At 37.9% G+C, this 16,167-nt stretch overlaps 3 protein-coding genes across 3 annotated transcripts; 2 read left to right on the top strand and 1 right to left on the bottom strand.

Moving 5' to 3' along the window:
• Nucleotides 1-1,431: 1,431 nt before the first annotated feature.
• On the top strand, nt 1,432-4,450 carry LOC142549685 (putative LRR receptor-like serine/threonine-protein kinase At4g37250). The gene is given in 3 exon segments (XM_075658762.1): nt 1,432-3,372; nt 3,740-4,240; nt 4,243-4,450. Coding segments are annotated over 3 exon segments (2,385 nt in total). The 5' UTR covers nt 1,432-1,685; the 3' UTR covers nt 4,440-4,450.
• Nucleotides 4,451-9,272: 4,822 nt separating this feature from the next.
• Nucleotides 9,273-11,976, top strand: LOC142549686 (pentatricopeptide repeat-containing protein At2g01860). The gene is given in 3 exon segments (XM_075658763.1): nt 9,273-9,369; nt 10,149-10,978; nt 10,980-11,976. Coding segments are annotated over 2 exon segments (1,488 nt in total). The 5' UTR covers nt 9,273-9,369; nt 10,149-10,387; the 3' UTR covers nt 11,877-11,976.
• Nucleotides 11,977-13,926: 1,950 nt separating this feature from the next.
• Nucleotides 13,927-15,812, bottom strand: LOC142549687 (cyclin-D3-2-like). Its single transcript, XM_075658765.1, has 4 exons — nt 15,116-15,812; nt 14,812-15,013; nt 14,519-14,649; nt 13,927-14,413 (listed from the first exon to the last, which is right to left on the bottom strand). Exons 1-4 carry the CDS (start codon nt 15,614-15,616, stop codon nt 14,150-14,152), a joined length of 1,098 nt encoding a protein of 365 aa, XP_075514880.1. The 5' UTR covers nt 15,617-15,812; the 3' UTR covers nt 13,927-14,149.
• Nucleotides 15,813-16,167: the final 355 nt, after the last annotated feature.

The following is a 16,167-nucleotide window of genomic DNA, read 5'->3' on the forward strand; positions in this document are numbered from 1 at the left end:
GAGTGTAGGAACAATTTAGGCATGATTTGACTAGACGAAAATATTTATTTGGACACGATTACATTAATTTTAAATTTTAGTAAATGAAGATAGAAATTGTAATATCTTATCGGTAATCATTAAGAATGAAATTTTCCAACTTACTCATGATACATAATTGGTTTACATATCCCATATAGATTGAAAACAAGGTGTTTGAAATGGTTAGAAGGAATATAATCGTACTTTTATACAAATCGAGTTAACTATTTTCGTAGTAGAGAGATTACACATACATGACACTCTTCGTCTAAATTCGCTGTGCAGCTGTGTTCGCTCGGGTCTCATCCGCGAACATGACTAGGGATGTAAATAAACCAAACCGTTTATGAGATATTCGAAGCTCGATTCGATAAAAGCTCGTTTGAGCTCGTTTAATGAGGCTCGTTAAGATAAACAAACAAAACTCAAGCTTTACAGTATTCGGCTCGTTAGCTCGTGAACATGTTCGTTGGTAAGTTCATGAGTAATCTTTTAGATGAAAAAATAATAGTTTTGATATTTGATTTATTGATTTTGAATATTATTTATGAAATATATAGAAAAATCTATTAAATTTATTTATTATAATAAATTTACAAATTTTAATAAGAATAATATATTTTTCTTTAAATATATAATTTACTTTTTAATTAATTTAATGAAAATTTAAATGTATAATTCAAATTTATTAAACTTGTTTAGGCTCGATAAAGGCTTGAATAAGTTCGTGGGCCATGCATATATTCGTTAAATAAAGCTCGAGCTCGGCTCGATTATAAACGAACCAAGCTCAAACATTCAAGAGTTCGGCTCGACTCGACTCGATTACATCCCTAGACATGACACAAATGCTCGACTAAACCTTGGTTCAAGAAAGATTACTCTCTTATTTTCTTTGAAATAAAATTTTATATTTGAATAAAAAAATGAATATTGGAAGAGCTAATACCATATAGATCTAGTCGATCTCAATTTTCAATTAATATACACTCATTGTAATTTTCATACCCCGAAAGTGTACATTTGCAAGATTCAATGACATGGCATTTTGAGGGGAAAAAAAAATAGTACACTTCTTCACTTCTTCATGTCACGTAGCTAAGTACCACTCTCCCCATATTCATTTCCCAATTATAAAAAAAAATGTAAAATGTTATTATCATCGTAAAGGAACGAGTGTCGTATCATTAAAGAGAGAGCATTCTTCGTTAATTTATATTATCGACCAACATTTAGTTTATTTTATTTTAGGAGTATTTTTTTAAAATTTAAATGATATTAGATCGTGTGAGTTTCTTTTAATTTTATGAAAATTGATATATATATATATATATATATTTCTATTAATTATAAGCTAAACATTTGACTACATTTAAAAATAATAATAATAATAATAACAACATAGAATAATCCATGCCTATGCCCATGGTCAGAAAGAGCATTTTTCGTAAGAAAAGTAGTGAGCTGTTGCTCTTCCTTCGATATGTTGCATCTTCTTTCACACTTGCGTTTTCCTCACGTGGCCTCTTCCGTACCTTAAATATCTGTTTATTTCGATGAATTTTCTCCGAAACTCTTCCTTTTACTCTCAGTTTGGCTTTGGTTTTCTCTTTTTCTGGAGGGGAGGAAAGATGTGGCCTGTGGGCTGATTGTGATGCATAATCATGAGCGCTCCAAGTTTCGATATCCTCCGTCTATGGCGTTGGAGAAATCTTGCTTTTATTATGCTGCTTCGGGTTCGATGTTTCGGGCTGAATGCTGATGGGCTGCTCTTGCAGTCTTTTAAGTACGGTATATTGGGTGATCCTTTCGGAGTTCTGCGGAACTGGAATGAATATGATGAGACTCCATGTTCATGGAATGGGATCAGCTGCGGGACTTCGGGCTCGGCGGAGGCTTATCTTCGGGTTACGGGCTTGTCGCTCCCAGGTTGCGGGCTTCTGGGATCGATCCCGTCGTCTCTTGGAATGATCGAGAATCTTAGATACCTTAATCTCTCCAGCAATTCCATTAATGGTTCCATTCCCGAGACTCTATTCAGCGCTTCCGAGCTTCAAATTCTTGATATTTCGAACAATATGATCACCGGCGAGTTTCCTGAGCTCGTGGGGAAGTTGAGGAATCTTCAGGTTCTTAATCTTTACGACAATGCTTTGGCGGGGAGCCTGCCGCGAAATTTGATAGCTCTTCCGAATTTAACAGTTGTTTCTTTGAAGAACAATTATTTTGTTGGTTCTATTCCTGGTGGATTTAATTCAGTTCGGATATTAGATCTGTCTTTCAATCTGATCAACGGATTACTGCCTCCGGATTTTGGCGGGACTAGTATAGCATATTTTAATGTTTCGTTTAATATACTCTCCGGCGAAATCCCGCCGGAGTTTGGCAGACAAATCCCCACAAGTGCCACCATAGATCTTTCGTTCAATAATTTGACAGGCCCGATTCCAGATTCCAATATTTTCTTTAACCAAGCTATAAACTCATACTCTGGCAACCCGGGGTTATGCGGGAAGCCGCTAAACAAGCTATGTTCAATTCCATCATCCGCGTCCACTCAGCCTACTGTTTCTTCTGCCCCTGACTCGCCTTCTGCGATCGCCGCCATTCCGAAGACCATAGACTCCGACCCAGAAACCGCGGCACCAGGCGGCCGAGACGCTGAATCTTCGCCTAAAGGCAGAAGAACCAGGCTGAGAACCGGAGCAATCTTGGGAATAGTGATAGGAGACGGAGCTGGAATTCTAATCCTGGCATCAATTTTCATCTACGTGTATCATCTGAAGAAAAAGAAGAAGCTGGACATCACAATCAAAAAGGAAACGGAAAAAGGAAAAGACTATGGCTGGACATCCTCTGAATCATCCTCGGAAGAATACGACTGGCTGAGAACATGGTCTTGCTTAAAGAAACAAAGACACCCCGCCGCAGGAGATGAAGAAGACACATCCTCGGTAACCACGAATTCCTACAGCGAAGAAGCCGAAAACCCGCCAAGGAACCACGAACTGCACGGCCCTCAAGAACAGAAAAAAAGGTCTCTTGTAACAGTTGACGGTGAAAAACAACTGGAGCTGGAGACACTGCTCAAAGCCTCGGCCTACATTTTGGGCGCATCGGGGTCCAGCATCATGTACAAAGCTGTGCTTGAAGACGGAACCGCACTGGCCGTCCGAAGGATTGGCGAAAACGGCGTGGAGCGATTCAGGGATTTCGAGAACCAGATCCGAGTGATCGCGAGATTGGTGCACCCGAATTTGATCAGGATTCGAGGGTTCTACTGGGGTTCCGACGAGAAGCTGATTATCTACGACTTCGTCCCCAACGGCAGCCTGGCTAATGCTCGTTACAGTAAGTCTACTTAATTTACATATTCCAACACATACATTTTATTACTACAACAGAACGCTCTTGTCCCGAGCTTCTGCTGGATCAAGGGCTATCATTGGATCTCGTAACTATATTGTAATTTTTGTACTGTTTCCAAATATAATATATTGGGTCAACAATCATTATATATTTTATACTTTTACATATTTATGTTACTTAAATCTGTTCTTGATTTATCACTAGGACTTTACTGACTTTAGAACGACGGAGTAGGTACACCTGAAATGCAAAGCAACCCCAACCAACCCTCCCACGCACAAACATATGCCAAGTCAACCTTGTCCTCTTTCTAGATATTTACATGCGCATTTTGGGTCTCAATTTTCAGGAAAAGTTGGTTTTGCCCCTTGTCATTTGCCTTGGGAAATGCGGATCAAGATAGCAAAAGGTGTGGCATGTGGGCTTTGTTACATCCACGAGAAGAAGCACGTACATGGAAACTTAAAGCCCAATAATATTCTCTTGGGACACGACATGGTGCCCAAGATAGGAGATTTCGGGCTCGAAAGGCTGGTATCCAATTATAATAGTTCCAAATTAGCCGGTGGATCGGCCCAAAACTTCGGGAGCAAGAGATCCACGGCCTCGCGAGACAGCTTTCAGAACTACTCCACCGAGCCTACTCCAAGCCCGAGCCCTAGTGTGATAGGCATTTCGCCTTATCACGCTCCCGAATCATTACGAAGCCTCAAACCCAATCCGAAATGGGATGTATTCGCCTTCGGTGTGGTGTTACTCGAGATTTTGACCGGAAAAGTCATCGCATCCGAAGAAACGGGACACGGATTAGCGATCGGGACACTCACATCCGCCGAAGAAGACAAGAAAAGATATTAAGGATGGTTGATGTGGCAATCCGTGCTGACGTGGAGGGTAACGAAGATGCCTTGTTGGCACTCCTAAAACTAGGGTATGGTTGCATATCTTGTGTGCCTCAAAAGAGACCAACAATGAAAGAAGTCCTCCAATCACTTGAGAAGATCCCATGTTTTTCATTTTCTTCATCATGCCCTTATGGTCAGTTGTAATGACGATGATTTTCAAGAAATGGACCCATTTTTTTATGTGAGATGACATCTTTCAGGAATAAATTTTTCTCCCGGTTTCTCAAAGATCCTAACCTCAATATATTTCTTTAAAATGCGTCTTTTCTTGATTAGTTTATTTAATCCAATATATGTCCATCAAATTTGTCAACGCTCCTTTCAAGATTTCACGTTGTTTATCTAACTATGTTGCCCTCCAATGTTATTATTGGATATATCTACGTGTATTTGTAATTGGATAATTTTTTGTTTGAAATTATATAAAAGTAACTTATAAAATGTTTCATCATTAGTGTGGGGATCCGGACGCTAATTCATTATCGTCTTTAGGAATAATTCAACCAATTATAATAAACAGGGTCTAAATTTTTTTTTTTACAAATACAAAGCGGAAACGTAATGTAATTCAATTCAGATTACACACTAAACATAAACATATAAATCTTGTATTATCTACAAGAATTCAACTAGGTTCAACTATATATCATTGTTGAATCCTACGTTGCTTCGAAGCCCGGATCTCCACGCTATCTAGTTCAGCCTCGTTCTCTTCTTGATCTTGATCCTATCCCACCTGTTGTCATGCACACATACAAACAAGACAACAGCCGGATAACTCCCGTGAGAATTACATTCTCAGTATAAATCATGTATACATGCAATCATAAAACAATATAAAAGCATATAACAGATATGTCTAACATGTATTCAAATCAGAATATAAATCCATATCAAGAATAAATCCTATTCTAAACATGTACCATCATCAGGAACATAATTCATCATGTACCCTATTCAGGAACATAATCAACATAACTCGATATAAACTATCAATTAGACTCATGACTTCACATTTAAGACTAGACTCAATCCTAGTCGAGGGATCCCGGTTTCCAGAAGTTGGCATTCCCATATCGACCAACAGTAATAGAAAAGACTCCAGTTCTATCCACGTCGATAGGGTATCGATCACCAGTAATAGAAGAAGCTCTGATTCTATCCACATCGATATAGTATCGATTACCAGTAATAGAAGAAACTCCGATTCTATCCACATCGATATGATATCGATCATCAGTAATAGAAGAGTTACGATTCTATCCACATCGATACAGTACCGACCACCAGTAATAGAAGAAGCCACATTTCTATCCACATCGATAGCCAATCATCCGGTGACAGACTTTGGCACTATCGCCAATGCACTATCTTGTGACATCGTGCAATGTGCCCGTGGCGATCCCACCACTATCAGGCACTTCTGTCACAAGATTACTCGTCTAATACCTGCTGTCTATAAATCAAGAGAACAAGTACATCAATCAAATCAATACAATAAGGTAAAGTATGTGATTTAGGGAAACTCGAGCCAAACCTCACTCGAGTTGTGCAATCTCAACTCAACATTAATTTATACCTTTGTCTTCTCGATCTGACGAAGTTGAAGTCTCGAAGTCAAATCTGTCCATATCAATCTGAAATACAATATCGCATAGACACAATCTCAATATGCAACTCAATTCAAAATCTATTCTGATCAATACTCAAATCACACATAATCTGATTGATATCGAATCAAGATACAATCTAATACATATCGACGATATCACGATATGATCGAAGTCACTACTAAATCTGATCAATATCAATCTACTGAGGTTTCGACGACATAACAATACAGTCTCGATAACCCCGTAAATCCCAACATCTCAGAAATAATACCAGAACTCATAATCAATACCGGTATAACTCATAATTTCAATGATAATACAAATCTGATATCGAATCTCAGTCAAATCGATTCCGAAAATCATAACAATTACAGAAATAGTATGTTCTTTAATCCGACTTCAATTATACGATTTCTACTGTATCAGAAACATCATATATGATTCATATTCAATTCTGACAACATCATAATTTCAAATCGTATCTAAACGTAACAAAACTTACGTCCTGTAAGAGCCTGCGTCGATAGGAACACAGTACTGAAGTCGGATTCAAAATCAGACGGACGGATCGCAATATAAAGGCGTAGGGATTTTCGTAGGATTTTCTCGAGCTTCCTCTTTCTTCGTTTCTGCCAAATTCTGAAGGATATATGTATATATATATCCTAATGCATGTCTAAGCTACGTGTCTTCTTTTCACATATTTCAGGCGGCGCTCGGGCGGTCCAGAATTACCGCACGGGCGCGGGATGTTCTGCCCAAATATTTCCGGATTGCGCATTGGCGCTCGGGCGGTCACAAACTACCGCCCGGGCGCCGCACCTTCTGCCCGAGCACTTAACTTGTTATGCACTGGCGCTCGGGCGCCAGACTCTCTGTCCAAAATCCATTCTTGTGATGCATTGGCGCTCGGGCGGCCCTTTTCTACCGCTCGGGCGCCAACAGTTCTGTACAAAATATGCACCCTTCATATGCTTTGGCCAATCTGGTCTCAGAATAGCCTGTCTATAATCATATCAGTTCATAATCAATAATCTCAGATTAACAGAATCAAAATCTCGGACATTACAATTAGTATTAATATGAATAATAAAATATATAATTTTCATGTAAGATCGATTTTATTTAAGTAAAATACATCAATTTATATTAAACAAATTTAAGTTATGAATACATCTATTATTTATTAATCATCAACTAAAAAATACTTCTTGTTAATGTTATTTTAAAAAGCGCAAAAAGTTTGTTATTTCATAAAAAAATATTATTTATTATGTTAAACATATTGTTCTTCGTTATAATTATAGGTCGAGTTAACTTGTTATGAATACTAACGATGTCCCAGAAAGAGCCCAGGTTATCCTCTGACTCAAGCATAGTAAGAGATCGGGAGCCTAGGGCTACCGACGAGAGAACCAGCCCAGATAAATAAAGTATTTTTATATAAACCATCATTGGGTATGCAATAACTAAGAAAGCTGATTAGACCAGCACATACTCATACAAGCCGGGGCTTCTATCCTAGCCTGAGCTATTTAAGAAGACTAAGATAATAGATCAGGGACCATGTTTGTGCCCTCACATAATGACAACTACTTGAGCATCTCGGGACAAGTATCTAATCTACGCCCACAAGTAAGGATCGTCATGCCTCGTAATCATTAGTATATGAATCAATGCACGTGAAAGCGATGTGACAAAACTAAAAGTAATATGAGTTATCAGTCATAACAGTGTCAAAAAACAGTGTGTGGACAACTATCTGATCATGAAGAGTAGCCGAACACTTAAAACAAGGTCATCATTACTTTTTCTCATACAAATACGCAGGTTTGCTTGATGATTGCACATATTCACTTAACATTTTCACAAGCATCCACTGTATATTCTCTATATAACACTTTTTTTTGCAATGATACTCGACTGACTTAAGCGTTTGAGTGGCTACGCCGAAAACCTTTTCCACGCCCACTAACGTTCTTTGCTCTTCAAGTATATATATTACTAGCCCAAATGAACATAACTCGACCCGGTAAATTGCCCACCAAGTTCATCCAATTTATTCGGGCATCATCATTGGCATCGTTTGTGGGAAGTCATATCTATAGACATAGACATGAATTCCACTCAAAAATCAGTTCAGATATTTGATTTTAGAAAGGACAGCAAAATTTTGTTACCAATCCATGGCAGCTGACCCAGTGGATAACAGCAGATGTCCAAAAAACTACAGGAGAGAAGTTGTTTCCTAGTAGCAGCCACATGCACCGAGGGGAAGAATTTGAGGATGGATATTATGCTTGGGACAAGAACAAATTATGCTTCCTTTTATAATATGTTTCATGATTAGTATTAATTGTTATTGATCTTTTTCTCGATTCCGAACATGTACATAAACAGCAAATCGATGCAAAGATGCTCCTTTCTCCGCAAGAAAAAATTGCTCGTATGAAGTGTTATACGTTGCAGGCAATCGTCCCTAAGATACAATGACTTCAAATCGAGAGATTGCAACACTACAAACTCTCGAAAACAGCGAACAAAATTACGCAGCAATTTTCTAAAAACGAAGTGAAGTATTATGCTGCAAGATGGCAAGAAGAAGTGCAACGAAATTGGCAAGAAGTGCAGCGAAAATGGATGAGAGATTATTTGTAAATGATCATCGGATGCGCAGAAGAGACACAACTTTTCGGACCGAATGTGTAGAAGAGTCACGACTCTCTGCGAGTAGTGAAGGGACACATTGTTTGGTGCAAATAGTAGGCTGGAGTAGACACAACCTTCGAGGAGGGACGCACACATTGTTCCGTGTGCAAAAGAACAGTGTGAGGCGCGCTGGGGCGGTACGCGCCTTGTTATGTTTTTTAGCTCTAAACCAGCAGGAGGCGCGCTGGGGCAACACTCCTTGCGCGCACCAGCGCGCCTGGTTCTGTGCATGTTCTCCGAAAGGCAGCAGGCGCGCTGGGGCGCACATATTGTCGCGCACCAGCGCGAGAGCTTCTGTCCGGATGCATAAGTGTGCACTGTAGCGCGTTTTGGCGTGCACCAGCTTGAGTGCTTCTGTTAAAAAATTTATTTTGTCTAATTTTCTAATGTGAGACAACTCTCACTCCCTTTTTCATTCACCACTCTTCATTCTTCATTTAATTCTTCATTTATCCAACATTAATATAAATAAGAAAATATATAATTTTCAAGTAAGATCGATTTAATTCAAGTAAAATACATCAATTTTATATTAAAAATCTTAATTTATAATTAAATTTTTTATTTATTAATCATCATCGAAAAACATGAATATTTGCAACCTCCTTGTTACAGGCACCAAATCAAGATATCTTTATTTATTAATTGAGGATAACTTGCCGTCGATTTGGAGTGGGCTTTCTCCCACCCACGCTAGCTGCGACGCTGTTGAATACTTTCTTGCTCACAAAGTGTTTGAAGAAAGTCCCCAGGTACACCTGCTATCTCTATAAGTTGCACCTCTCTTTTGTTCTTCCCACCGTTGATACGCGAACCTCTCTCGTTTTTCCCTTTTTTCCATTGTTTAGATCTCCACAATTTTCCTTCCCTCTTTCAATCACAAAACCACTTGGAGAGACCAATGTCGTATTCTCCGTGAGTGTTTCATTTTGTTGATCTGGGCAGTTCTTTTTTGGATTCTCTGTTTTTTTAGCTTGATGTGGGAACGATGTTCTGCTAGGATATCAAGCTTCTGATTTGTGTGTGTTTTTTCCTGTCTAGTTTCATCACCATGTGTGTGTGTTCTGGTAAATATTTCGATTAAGATTGTGTTAGATGACCGGGGAATGAAATTTTTCGCTCTTTGTTTGCCTGGCATGGTTGTTTATCATGACTTCAAGATGCTATTTTTGTTAGATTTGGTAATGTGTATGATTTGTTGCTGAAATAACTTCGTATATGCAAGCAGTTCTGAGTAGTTTCTCAACTTTGTTAAGTTCCTTTAAAGATTTACGTTTTTGGTCCTTTATTTGATACTTTTATCAACGAATTGGCCTAGGTGGAAATCGTCTATTTTATGTTATCATTTATGTTTACAATGCTTATATGCAGTATCATAAATCTTCTACTTTCCTTCTCAAATCTGACTATTAGTTTCCTCGTGTGATGTGTGCTGTCGGTTTTTGTTTGTGACCGAATTTGTGAGTAGTTGATCTGTAATAATATATTTTCTCTTCAATTTTACTGACTTTCTGTCCGAATGATGATGAAGCGCACATGGATAAGTGAGGGAAGAGACGCTGTTACGAATGGTCACGTAAATCTTTCCAAAACTGTTGATTGTTAACCGTCTAATGTTTCATTTTCGAAGATATCATTGTTTGAAGCGGGAGGCTGTTTATCATTTGAGGTTATGAATGTGCTTGGAGGAGTGCTGTTTGACAAAATGTCTATTACAAGCTGCATGTTGATTCGACACAATCCTTGACTATTCGCACATTGCTGATTTGGATGGATATTGTGCTCAGTTGTCGATGTGCATATCCAGTTTCGAACGGTAATTTTATAATATTTTTGAGCAGAAAAGTTTTAGCTGCACATAGTCATAGAAGAAAACATGAGAGTAGAAAGTTAGAACTTCCCAAGAATCTTCGTAACCCACGACGGACAAAGCTTCCGCCTGACTTCTATCCCCTGGTGCTGCATAGTGAAGAACCGGGTCTGAGCAGCGCGCCGTTGACGGATACCACGAGCATAGCCCCTATTGTTGAGAAATATCGTGATGAAACTGATGACATCAACAATGCGGATGAAAATTTAGCGTGGGGATCGGATGAAATCGAAGCCATTTCATCTCTTTTTCAGGGAAGGGTTCCTCAGAAGCCTGGGAATTTAAATAGGAAAAGACCTCTGCCCCTACCTATTCCTCACAAGATTAGACCTTTGGGATTTCCCGCCCCCAAGAAACTTACCAAGAACCATCTTGCTGTTTCTGTGAGACAGCCAATATCTAATCAAATTTACAAGAATCCAACTTTCTTGATTGGATTAGCGAGGGAAATTAGAATCCTTCCTGCTGAGACCAATGTGTCCACTGTTCTTCAGCCAATGGGCTCGGTTTTTGAGGAAAGGGTCTTTGTCATTGACGGTCAGGGAGTTGGGCCATATGGGTCTTCCAGATCGAGCTCTAAATGTTTTTTGTTGGGTTCAAAATCAGCCCCATTTATTCCCAGATGATCGCATCCTTGCTTCCACGGTAGAAGTATTGGCAAGGGCAAATGAGTTACAAATGCCTTTTGACTTGGACAAGTTCGCCGGTTTGGCTAGCCGGAGCGTATACGAGGCTATGGTAAAAGGTTTCATAAAAGGTGGAAACTTGAGAATTGCTTGGAAGCTTCTTTATGCCGCTAAAGAAGGTAAAAGAATGCTAGACTCCTGTATATATGCTAAGCTAATACTAGAACTTGGAAAAAATCCTGATAAAAGGGTGCTCACATTGCCTTTGTTGGAGGAGCTAGCAGCAAGAGATGACCTGAAGTTGACTCAACAGGACTGCACATCTATCATGAAAGTTTGCATAAAGCTGGGGAAATTCGACATCGTAGAGTCACTTTATGATTGGTTCAAAAATTCTGGTGCCACTCCTAGTGTAGTAATGAACACCACTTTGATCCATAGTCGGTATTCTGAGAACAAATATAGAGAGGCAATGGCTGTGGTGTGGGAAATGGAGGCTTCAAATACACTCTTTGATCTCCCAGCCTATCGTACCTTGATAAAGCTTTTCATCGCCTTGAATGATTTTCCGAGGACTTCAAGATATTTCTCCAAACTCAAGGAATCTGGTTTGGCTCCGGCTTTTGATATATACCGTAAGCTAATTAGTTTTTATTTAGCTTCTGGGAGATTAGCCAAATGTAAAGAAATGTGCCAGGAGGCTGAGATGGCTGGATTCGAGGTGGACGATCGAATCAGATCACAGGTGCATCTGCGAAGATAAATCAAGTACATTTTTTAGTTCAAAATTTTTGTGTTGTATGTGTTAGAAATGAGAGCTATTTGGAGCATTATATTTTTTAAAAGCTTTATCATGTGATTCAGTTATCCTTCCATATGAATCAAACAATTGAAATTGTATTGGTATATATTTTAAATGATATTTAAATACCGACCTGTCTTTTATGTAATATTGAAAGATGCAACATGCAAAGCTAGTTAATGCACGCCACTCCGGAAATCTTGTTTGAGATGACCTAACCAAAACTCGATTTTCATTCCACTCTAACTCGAGTCTCCAAATTTTCATTCATCACAACTTGTGGTGTACGAGATTCTAAAGAAGTAGATCGTGTACATATTGAGTACTGAAAAATATAAACGTTCGAACCAGTTACGGGGCAAAACCCTCGATGATCAAGTCGAGAACGGAGGAATGAATGAGATATCGAGTATTGAAAAATATAGCAAACATGGTGTTATTCAACAAACAAACAATGTTAGAGCAGTAAATGACAAACATAGATACAATATTTTTTTTATGTCCTTTATTTATTATTCTTCAAGAAAAAATGAGGATTTTTGCAATAAAAATAATAAAAAATTTCGACATGGAAGCAATAGATCAGATGTAAGTACATTATCGTTTCATAAAATGATTGAATATATCAAATAAAGACAGGCGGGTTTCATCATTTAGAATGCATATGAATCTGGCATGCTGTTAAATAGCAGCAAAAAACTAATTTTTAATAAATGATTAATATAGAGATTAGTTGACTTCAAAAAAATATACAAATCTTTTAACTTTAAATTCTTCATCTTTGAAGTTAATATTTTAATCCCCTCTTTAAATTCTTCATCTTTGACTAATGAAAACACAATAGGTCTCTCTCTCTTAAAAAAAAAAAAAAAAAACACACACACACATGTTTTTGAAATAACGCAAAAACTACTGTGAGACCGTATCACGGGTTGTATTTTGTTGAACGGGTCTCTTATTTGGGTCATCCATGAAAAATATTACTTTTTATGCTAAGAGTATTTCTTTTTATTGTGAATATCGGTAGCGTTTATCCGTCTCACAGATAAATATTCGTAGGACCGTCTAACAAAAAACCTACTCTTGAAATAAATGAACTCTTGGAATAAACATTGTTGTCTTAAAATTTGATCCCATGATATGTTTTTCAGGTGAAAAAAATTAACCTTCATAATTCTATATGATATTTAACATTAAAAAAAACGCTATCATGGAATTAACCCAAGATTTTTCAGCATTGTCTAAATTTTATAAATTGTAGATCCGTTGATTTTTGTACATCGCAACTCGCAACTGTTAAATCGATGTTATGATCATCTAACCAAAAAAAAATCGAATCTGCAGCATCGTTCGTGCCAATAGAAGGTCCAACCACTGAGATCATATCATGTGCGGGATCTCTATTAAGCTACATATATACATACAGAATCTAGTCATCTAAACTACAATCCAAATGGAGTAAAACAAGGCTGATTGTGGGAAAATGTAGCATTTCGTATTAGATTATTCTATTTTTGTCACTTGGCTCAAAACCAAGCAAGAAAATGTCACCTCCATTTTAGATTGTTACTTAAGATTGAATGTTTTTGTTACTTAGCTCATGATCAAGCAAGAAAAAATGTTTGTTATTCTAGATTCTGACTGCCTAAGCAACACCAACTGAATGAATGTTCAACACATATGTTATCTGTATGAAACACATAGCAAGAATCAAGTTTATAGAACACAACACAAAGTGAGACAATAAACATAATAGAAGATTAAGAACGAAATTTTCCGTGTATTCAAAAACTTGGCTCCACGTGCTATAACAAAGATAGTTGTCAAGAACAAAAAAAGTCCATTGCCAACCTGACCAACATTGAAAAACATTCTTTAATTCAAGAATTTCCTCCTTTGAGAAAACAACCAAAGACTTGGGACGCCCATCCCTATCTCTGATTCTTGAACAAAGAGGTACACTATTGTAATGAATTTGATAGTCTAATGATAATATTGCTCAACGGACAAATCTCAAAATTACTCTCCATCCCCAAATCAAAGAGATGACGAGAGACGATTGTTAAATTAATAATTCGATCCATCACTTGGGGTTGGCAAGAATTACAATAACAAATAGTTGAAATGTCGCATAATTGGACAGACTTATGACAGAAAACATAGCAAAATAGTGATTGTGAAGTACCATTGCAACTATCAGATGAGTGAAAAATGAGAGTTCAATGAGACGATGGTTAGCCACGCCAACAGGGACTGCTTAGTGAAGCCAAGCTCATGTGCTGATCTTGAGCTCTGCTTCTCTTTAACATAGGCTTTGGCGATGAGGAAGCAAATGATGCAACGGCCCACGAATCGTTAGAGCTATCAGAGCTAAAATAGGCGTCAACTACACAACTTGGACTGCTTGGTATGGACTCATGCTTGCGTTTGTGGCAAAGCTTATGGACATAACCATCCAATACCTCCTTTACAAGTTTATGGCATTCGTCCAACTTTTCCTGTTTATAAGATTCACAATCAATAGTGTTAATCTTGTTAAATTGGGGTATGGTCTGAGGCGTGATCTCAATAATTAAACACAGAAGCAAATTAATTCAGCAAACCTTGTTCATTTTGAACAAACTCATGAACTGATTTTGGAATTCCAAATCTTTACAAGGATCAATCTCTTTAATAACATTTAGCATTGTCGCAGAAGCAATAACCGAAGGAAGATAGCACATGAACCTACAATCTGCATTTGTGTATATAATTGCATTAGAAGTCAAGTCACTTGAACCATGAAAAGATCACTATAAGATCGACATTATTACAGATCAATGCGCATCAGATCTTAGATAAAAATCTATCCTAATTGCGAAGTAAAATCTTTACTCCAAAACAACAGATATCATACCAGTTACAATAGAGAGAATGAGATTCTGGCACCTCCCCAAAAACTGCCAATGCAGGTTTCCAATCAAACCCAATCTTCTAACAATGTGGTCAATGTATGAGATTGGAGTCACGGGATTCATCTTCCATTTGAGTGTGGAAAGAACCAAAAGTTCCATTCTCTGAATAGTCTGCGCCTCAAATAGATATTCAGACTCTTCCACCTGAGATACACAAAAACAAAAGCCCAAATCAGCTAGATGAATTTACACAAGCACATACATTGCAAACGAACAAATGGTATAAATGGTGACGAAGAAACATACCTGAAAGTTAACAAGAAGAGGCACTTGCGTCTCTTCGACCTTTGCCGCGATGGAAAGACAGGCAACAGCAAGCAACTGACTCATCCATGGCTTATCTTTTTTGAAGAAAACGCTTGCGATGAATCTATCAAAGTAGTTCACAGCTAAAACAGCAGTCATGGCAGTGAATCCAAAGCACGCAGTGCCCTTCAACATCCATTTAACGGCCTCATTTCTCACCATTTTCAGACACCCATCTGAGTTTATCGCATCGCAACTCAAATGAGCTTGTTCTTTCTCCTTGGACAACAGGCTCAGAAGCTCGTCATCCTCCCAGAAAAGGTCGCGGCCACCAAGAAAATCATAGGGCTTTCCACTAATCTCATTAAAATCATCGATTTCCGACACCCTCAAGCCAGACCCACCACTCAAATCGTCCTCAAAACGCTCTTCCTGGCAGTAAAGGTCATCAAAGATCGAATTTTGGAGAAGGGATTCTTGTTCTTGGAAATGAGAAACCATCTTCTTCTGAAAAGAAGATACAGGAGCCTTTGCTCATTATCTAAAAGGTGAGAGGGGAAAGCTCGAAAGATTGAATCTTGAGCTCTTTATCATATCTTCTTGTGCTCGTTTCAGCCCTTTTTTCCTCCCTAGGACACTGGAAAGAGAGGATGGGGAGAGGAGGGCTAGGTAAAGTTTCAGGGAGCGAGGGTTTTAAATCTGTCCGACTCTCCACGCCTGTCCATTTTCCCCTTCTTCTTCTTTTTTTTTTTTTGCTATTTCATTTCATTTTTAAAAAATTGAATAAAAAATTAATACTTCATATAAAATAAACTTTCTACAATAATTTTTACAATACAAAAATTTTATTTATCAAAATCTCATGATAAATATAATATAAACTCTGGTTATAAACTAATAAAATCTCATGATATAGTTATTGTAAATATCATTGTACGATACATTGTTCTTGAAACATACATAGTATCTATTTGTTGTAAAATTCCACTGCCAATTATAAAAAAGTGTGTGTGTCTATATATATATATATACTAATTTAGTTTATTGTATTA

Source organism: Primulina tabacum, chromosome 6, assembly GCF_025594145.1.
Source record: "Primulina tabacum isolate GXHZ01 chromosome 6, ASM2559414v2, whole genome shotgun sequence".
NCBI lineage: Eukaryota > Viridiplantae > Streptophyta > Magnoliopsida > Lamiales > Gesneriaceae > Primulina > Primulina tabacum.

Excerpts from the sequence above, each read along its gene's own strand:
- LOC142549687 (XM_075658765.1), bottom strand. The coding sequence starts at position 15,616 with ATGGTTTCTCATTTCCAAGAACAAGAATCCCTTCTCCAAAATTCGATC. Across the intron at positions 15,014-15,115 it reads CTCTTCTTGTTAACTTTCAG|GTGGAAGAGTCTGAATATCT; the intron begins GTATGTTTCTTC and ends TGTGTATCTCAG. Across the intron at positions 14,650-14,811 it reads CATTCTCTCTATTGTAACTG|ATTGTAGGTTCATGTGCTAT; the intron begins GTATGATATCTG and ends ACACAAATGCAG.